At 32.8% G+C, this 9,065-nt stretch overlaps 1 protein-coding gene across 1 annotated transcript; it reads right to left on the bottom strand.

Annotated features, from left to right (window-relative positions):
* Positions 1-398: 398 nt before the first annotated feature.
* LOTGIDRAFT_53528 (hypothetical protein) lies at positions 399-1,739 on the bottom strand (the record flags this gene model as incomplete). Its single annotated transcript, XM_009046635.1, has 1 exon — positions 399-1,739. A coding segment is annotated over one exon (1,341 nt), but the record flags the coding sequence as incomplete, so codon positions are not given.
* Between the last annotated feature and the right edge of the window lie 7,326 nt (positions 1,740-9,065).

Below are 9,065 nucleotides of genomic sequence, written 5' to 3'. Positions count from 1 at the left end.
TGGTAAGATACATGAATTGCAAGTTTTTTTTATGTTAATTTTAATTAAAAAGAACTAATGTCATACAGTACAAATTCCAGGTAACAAAGTGCAATTTTTTTAAATTTACAGCAGATTTTTTTGCTACATATTATGATATATTTTTAAATTGTGCATGATAGCTTTTCATAAAATTATATAGAGTTGGTCTTTGCCCAGGCTTATTAGAGGTGCTACAATATAAAAAAAAATGGGATTTTTTCCATTCATCAAAATCTCATCCAAAGCCCTGCAAAATCAGGAGCAGTAGTTGTATAGTAGTGGACTTCCCTAAGTACATGTTTTGATGAGAGTAAGTATGGTCTGCTTCTCATGCGTGCGACACCCACCACTACTATATAGGTAAAAATCCACTCACCTTCAGTAGGCTCCCCTTCCTCTACTTCATATTGATCTTTAATAAATTCCAAAGTACACTCTGAGATATGAACTCTGCCAGGTTCTCCTGTTGATTCCATGATATTAGCAAGGGTCACATCATTGGACCATACATCAAACTTAAAACGACATTTTCCTACCAGGCCACATAAAACTGTTCCAGTATGGACACCAACTCTCATGTTGACCGATTCATTATTGTCCTCATCAAACTGTTTAATAGCTTTAATCATGGCAATACCCATTTCTACACAGCAATGTGCATGTTCTTTTTTTTGTTCGGGGCATCCAGACACACAGTAATAACAATCTCCAAGAGTTGTAATTTTCTCACAGCCAGTATCAACACATAACTTGTCGAATCGGCCAAACAAATCGTTGAGTAGTCCTACAAGTTTTTCGGCAGTTTTATTAGAGCTCATCTTAGTAAATCCAACAATATCCGCAAATAGAATACTGACATTTTCCATCTTGCTCATATTGAAATTACGAAAGATGATTTCACCCCGAGCTGGTTTACTATCTTTCTTATCTTGTTGCTGATCAGCATCTTTATCTTTATCTTCTTCCTTGTCTTCTCGAGCTCGCATGGCTTCCGCAGCCACCGACGGAGGCATAAGAGAATGAATCATCTTTTCTTTAATACGTTTCTCTAAAACCAAGTCCCTCCTGACGATCAAAGACTGTCCAATTTTCCAAAATGTGCTGCGACATCTGACTTGTGACATTATAAAAATATGGATGCCAACAATATGCATACTTATATGCAACAAAATTTTACAAATGATAAAATCATAATGAAACATTTCGCTTATGTATACAGCGGTCAAAATTTCATATAAAATAGAGTAAACACCTCCAACTAGGACAGCAACAAATAAAGGCAATGGAATAAAAGTATACATAAGGAATAAAAATTCCGCGGAGGCACAGAACGTACCAACGGTGGACACATTCGGAGAATCTAAGAAAAATCCAGCTAATATCAGCAAAGCAACGATAAGCACAAATATGACAGATATTATCAAATATGTGGAACCATATTTCTTAGTCTTTGTAAACACCAGAAACAAAATAGAAATAACAGCCAAAATGGCAGCGATTCCGATCTGCCAAGTGACTTTTTGCATTAATCCGAAAAATATGCACCATGAAATACATGCCACAACAACATACAACAAGACATACTGGAAACGTCGTTGGGTTTGTGGAAAATAACACTTGGACAGCTGGTCTTCCAGTTTCTTCGAGTCAAATTTAGGATTCCACCAGCTTCCAGAAGCTCTCTCAAACAAAACTGGACCCTTCTTCTGTTTATTTAGTGGGGTACTAGTGTACCGGTTCTTAGCTGGTGATTTTATATCCACTTGGACAACTTCAGGGTCGTCAGATTTATTATACACAGCCACATTAGGTTCTTGAACTCCCTGACTCGCCATTTTGAAGAATGTACCAGGAACTACGACAATGTTTAAAATTTCCGCCTAGAGTCTCTAACACATTGAAATCTTTGCCATAACATGCCTTACACTTACAGATTTCAACTTACGATCTCCATAGAAATGCACTTGTTTTCTACACTGATTTTTCGGCAGTCACTCTATCCATTGCATACTATCCACAAGGCATGATATATACTCTAAGAATTAACTGATTGGAATAACAGGCAGACTATAATCATACTTCCTTCTAACTAAGCGCAGCCATACCAACTCGCGTCTAGCAGAACTGAAGTCTCACTGTACAATATTTAGTACGAATTGTAGTCGAGCTTTTCTCCACTTGCGGCCTGCATTAATGTTTGAGCTGTTCCGTTGCCCTCCTACGGAATAAGAAAATTAACGGTACACTGCTGTTCTATCAGCTAGGGTTATTCCCCTGTACATTGAACTGTGTGTAATATGTCTAGGGGAATATAATAAAAGGTTTCTTATTATTTCATAGATTGAGTTGTTTTTCTGCTCGTGTTATCCACCATAACATAATAAGATAATATTACTTTGTGATATAATCTAATACTATTGCGTAATATCTGACTTAGAATAAATCGAATATAGGAATAAACATTAATCAGTTGCTCTATGAGAGTATATGAAATGAAACGGTTCACAAACAAGGTTCAATAAACTATAAATTGACAGAGTATCATAAATACAATTATTTAAAAACAATTATTAAAGGAGACAATCGGAATAAAACAGGGGTATCTCTAATACAGTTCTTGCTCATGATTTGTCAACGTAAAATATCAATGCAAAATTTCAAAATTATAAAGTAACGAGCCTATGAATTAGGACAAATTGATTGTAAAGGGATATACCCTAATAATTATCTCAATATTAGTTTTATGATAGACCACATACAGAAATAAAGTCTTTTAAATACTTTTTATTTATTAGATTGTTCGATATTAATTCTGAAAATTGACAGTTTGGAAGAAAAAAAAATATCTGAACGATTCCCTTTAGGGTCAGGTATACTGTATCAATTTTTATAATGGAATTCCCTAAAGCCTACAGATGTTATGGATGAAATAACAATATGAACAATAACAAGCAGTACAAACCTATATGAGAAATAACAGACATAACAGCATGAGAAAGGACAAGCAGATAAAAAAAACAACGAGACATCTAGACAAAACAACATGAGATATAACAAGTAACCAAATTTATAACTAATTACATGAAATATAACAAGAGACACATAACAAATTATACCAAGGTGAGACATAACAAACAGCATGCAACATATAACAACATGAAAAAGTACATGATAATAACAAGACATCAGCATTAGAAATAACAAGACATCAGCATTAGAAATAACAAGACATCAGCATGGGAAATAAAAAGACAAATCAACATTGGAAATAACCAGACATCAGCATCTTAAAGAATAATTAGAAGGGAAATAACAATATATATTAGTATTACAAATAACAAGGCATATTAACAAGACATATCAACAAGGGCAATAACAATATATATTAGTATGACAAGTAACAAGGCATATTAAAAAGACATATCAACAAGGGAAATAACAATATATATTAGTATGACAAGTAACAAGGCATATTAACAAGACATATCAACAAGGGAAATAACAATATATATTAGTATGACAAGTAACACGACATATTAAAAAGACATATCAACAAGGGAAATAACAATATATATTAGTATGACAAGTAACAAGGCATATTAACAAGACATATCAAACAAGGGAAATAACAATATATATTATTATGACAAGTAACAAGGCATATTAAAAAGACATATCAACAAGGGAAATAACAATATATATTAGTATGACAAGTAACACGACATATTAAAAAGACATATCAACAAGGGAAATAACAATATATATTAGTATGACAAGTAACACGACATATTAAAAAGACATATCAACAAGGGAAATAACAATATATATTAGTATGACAAGTAACAAGACATATTAAAAAGACATATCAACAAGGGAAATAACAATATATATTAGTATGACAAGTAACAAGGCATATTAAAAAGACATATCAACAAGGGAAATAACAATATATATTAGTATGACAAGTAACACGACATATTAAAAAGACATATCAACAAGGGAAATAACAATATATATTATTATGACAAGTAACAAGGCATATTAAAAAGACATATCAACAAGGGAAATAACAATATATATTAGTATGACAAGTAACAAGACATATCAATATAGGAAATAACAATATATATTAGTATGACAAGTAACAAGGCATATTAAAAAGACATATCAACAAGGGAAATAACAATATATATTAGTATGACAAGTAACAAGGCATATTAAAAAGACATATCAACAAGGGAAATAACAATATATATTAGTATTACAAATAACAAGGCATATTAACAAGACATATCAACAAGGGAAATAACAATATATATTAGTATGACAAATAACAAGGCATATTAAAAAGACATATCAACAAGGGAAATAACAATATATATTAGTATGACAAGTAACAAGACATATCAATATAGGAAATAACAAGACATCAACATGATAAATAACAAGACACATTAACGTGATAACAAGACATATCAATATGATAAATAACGAGACATATCAACATGAAAAAAATAATAAGACATCTCAACTTGATAAATAACAAGACATATCAACATAAGAAAAAACAAAACATATCAACATAAGAAATAACAAAACATATCAACATAAGAAATAACAAAACATATCAACATAAGAAATAACAAGACATATCAACATAAGAAATAACAAGGCATATCAACATGAGAAATAAAGAGAAATATTAAATAACAAAATATGAGAAATAACTAGACACATCAGCATAAGAAAGAACAAGATATATCAACATGAGAAATAACTAGACACATCAGCATGAGAAAGAACAAGATATATCAACATGAGAAATAAGGAGAAATATCAAATAACAAAACATGAGAAAGAACAAGACATATCAACATGAGAAAGAACAAGACATTTCAACATAGGCAATAACAAGACATATCAACATGGAGAAGTTATACAGCTATCAAATATAACATGCAGTCTATATTGGCTGTCTCACATGATAGATGACAATAATCCCGATTGTTACTCTGTCTAATATCATAACATTAGATGGTTTATGAACGAGAAACGGGAATTAGATGTAAATATTGCTGATTGCTGGATAGTTTAATATTGTCAGCAGAGCTAGATGTTCTTTCATTAACCTACCGATTAAATGACTGGGGTTTTTAAGTAAAATCTCAGTTCAACTGCTGTCTAATCCCTGGGAGGACCGACTACTATGAGAAAAAAGAGCCACAGTTCCCGCCATTTAATATTAAATTTTGTACAACCTGAGCGATTGGAATCTGAGACCATTACATTTATCGAAGATATAATACCAATGGTCATTTTCCATTTTCTCGATATGAAATGAAATTAGGCTACCGAACCCTCGCAGTACCTTTAAAAATGGAGATCTATGTGATAGAGTTACGATTGTCAGTTAATCGGATCGGAAACATCGTAACTTCCAACTAATTTTCAATGAACAGTATTAGGAACACTGATTGGTTGGTGTCATTGCAGTGATATACTATCGATCAAACCAGATTTCTGGAAGCTAACAAGATACGACAATCGTAAGCTTTCATCTTATTAAATGAATCTTTTCTAGGTTGAAGGGATAGAGCCATCTAATTATCAAGTTACTATATCAAACTCATCTTATTGAATGAAGAACGAATGTAGGCCTACGCACAACAATCTCATTTGTTTGAGCGAACTTACCTCATTGTAGACTTATTCCTCCAGTTCCGAGCATATAAAAGTTTCCCCCATTTCAGACCCATAGCCATACTTGATTGTTTGGAAGGGCAAGTGCCAGCCTATACCAATGGGCAATGGTGTGTGATGTCTAGTAACAATACTGGGATTAGTCGATTGCCAACCCTCTTGTCTCCTGTAGCAACGGGCCTAACAGCGCGCCCCATTTCCAAAACCAGCTATCCAGGTGATAATGTTATATTATCTGATACACGTGTCGGCATCCACGATAATGCCATTACAAATGAATATCAGGGATGACTTGCAATGGGTACAGATCAAACCACCGCCGTCCATTAATAAATGCGACAAAACCATATGTTTATCTATATGTATATTGTAATATTTGTAATTCTTGAATAAATATTGTTTAAAAAAAAATAAAAATAAATAAATGCGATCTATGGAAGTGTCACAGGTGCTTTTGTGGAAACTACCAAGAACTATGGGATGGTTATGGATATGTAGCTGACATAGATTAATGACTCTATTCTATAATTGTTAACAAATGCTGATAAGGCCTATTTTGGAAGAAAATCGATTGTAATTATGACGTGCTGTAGAGTTCATCATCGGAAAGATGCCTACATTCCAGGGATAACCGTTTATATAAAAAATGTAATTAAGCATTCCCTAATGGCAACTATTTTAGTTTTCTTGTTCATATATAATTAGAATCATAATAGTCGATAAATTGAGCGGAACCGAGCTTTTAATAATTAATGTAAAAAGGAAATTACAGATCGACGAGAAATGGAACTAAAATAACCATAATAAGATGACAATATATTTTGTTAACACCGTGGTCTGACGATAATGTATGTCTTTATGACAGCTATGCTTTTATTTTATATGAAACAACAATTACATTAGGTAAATATGGATAGTGTAGAAAAAGGGGAATTTTGAATGATATTATTTTGAAAGAATGAAAGGCGGAAACTGATATCCGGTTATCCGAACGAAGGTAAAACTCGTATACCATAACAATTAGTCCATGCAGTAACAAAATCCTTGAAATCTTATTCTGAAATAGGTATATTTGCAAGAACCCTCCCTGCCTTATTCAGCATCATAAAACCAATTGCTCAGCCAAACCTAATTCAACCTCTATTTATTTGCTTATCATAGCCTGCCTCATAAAGATACTCTTTCACTCCAAGTTTTTGCAATGTATCCAATTTCTAAAGTTCACATTAAAATATAATATCTTAACGTTCAAAGCATATACTAGTGAATCGATATTCGTGCTATAATAAATATCTTGCATATTAATGATGATCTGGGCATAAAACACAATGAATATTATGGTATTAGATAATCATAGATCATATACAATATCAATATAATCTAGCCGAATAATATTGATACAGCTAGCTAGACCAATCTATATCCTATCCAACACTAAATAATGGAATTTCAGCTCAATAACGTTGGAATTGTTAGAATATTTTTCTTCCATTAGTCTTGAAAGTTTCAGGATTTCAATGGAACGTGAATGATGAATGGTGCCAGTAATATTTAAACACCGTCAAATTACCACTTTTACGTCTGCTATCGACTTTTGGCACTTGTTGGAAGAAAAAATGTGAGGTTGGTAATGTTTGAATGAATTGAGAGATATCCTAGTCAATCACTCTAATGACAATATAAAGTCTAACAGATTTATTAAACAGTGAACGGAGGAAAAAGATGTAATTAAATCAAGACAATGGCCTTGAGAAGCGATTACGGTTGATTTATTGTGGTGAAAGAGATCTGCGATCTATTTCCATTCATTTCAAGATCAGTTTTAGTTTATGTCATTGGTTGAGGTGTTTATATCATGTCTGGAAACACAAATAGAATCTCTAGGGGTGGGGTTGGGTGTTTTGTATTTTATGTAATTGACTACTACAATCCTATTATTTAGATATGGGTACTATAGGCCAGGCTTTCAGCGGCATTATTCAAATTTTCAAGTGTCTGTGATTCATGTAATTATAGAAATGCGTGCTTTGTTTAAGTAGAATTGCGGGACCCAAAAGACGTCCAATTGGAAACTGAAATGTTGCAAATGGATGCTAACAGTGTCCACAAAAAACTTTTTATAAAAGGGTTCAGAAAATCTCCTAAGACAAGGTAATGAGAAAATAACATTTGATATTAAATGCTTCACTGCAGAACCCCTTAGAACCATTCAGTGCCATAGACATTGCGTTTGAGATCCTTACAGGCAAATACAAGCTGTTAATCGACGATGCAATTAGTGCTTGCCTAGACTTGATATAGATAGAGTAATATTTATTAATGAGGTTTATCACATATTTAAATACTGTTCTATACTGTTATTATTATGGACTGTGAAATCATTAATTTTATATTATCTTTTGTTGACGTTGTCATTGAAACATACATGTTTTCTTACAATTGCCTCCAAACCTATTATATCTTCTAATCAAGGTAGCTTTTCCTGTAAGATCTTCTTATCAAGGTAGTCTTTCCTATAAAATCTTCTAATCAAGGTATCCTTTCTTGTTATATATTCTAATCAAGGTAGCCTTTCCTGTAATATATTCTAATGAAGGTAGCCTTTCCAGTAATATCTTCTAATCAAGGTATCCTTTCCTATAGTATCCCCTAATCAAGGTAACCTCCCAGTAATATTCCCTAATATCTTCTAATCAAGGTAGCCTTTCCAGTAATATCTTCTAATCAAGGTAGCCTTTCCTGTAATATCTTCTTATCAAGGTAGCCTTTCCTGTAATATCTCCTAATCTAGGTAGCCTTTCCTGTAATATCCCCTAATCTAGGAAGCCTTTCCTGTAATATCCCCTAATCCAGGAAGCCTTTCCTGTAATATCTTCTAATCAAGGTAACCTTTCCTGTAATATCTTCTAATCAAGGTAACCTTTCCTGTAATATCTTCTAATCAAGGTAGCCTTCCCCGTGGTATCCCCTAATCTAGGTAGCCTTTCCTGTAATATTCCCTAATCTAGGAAGCCTTTCCTGTAATATCTTCTAATCAAAGTAACCTTTCCTGTAGTTTCCCCTAATCTAGGTAGCCTTTCCTGTAGTTTCCCCTAATCTAGGTAGGCTTTCCTGTAATATCTTCTAATCAAGGTAACCTTTCCTGTAATATCTTCTAATCAAGGTAACCTTTCCTGTAATATCTTCTAATCAAGGTAACCTTTCCTGTAATATCTTCTAATCAAGGTAACCTTTCCTGTAATATCTTCTAATCAAGGTAACCTTTCCTGTAATATCATCAAGATAGTATTTCACAGGGATTCAATTGTCTAATTAGTTGTTTTACTTTGTGTTGAGAATAATAA

Source organism: Lottia gigantea, assembly GCF_000327385.1.
Source record: "Lottia gigantea unplaced genomic scaffold LOTGIsca_104, whole genome shotgun sequence".
Lineage (NCBI taxonomy): Eukaryota > Metazoa > Mollusca > Gastropoda > Lottiidae > Lottia > Lottia gigantea.
Note: the sequence above shows the minus strand (reverse complement) of the source record. Positions and strands in the feature narration are given on the sequence as shown.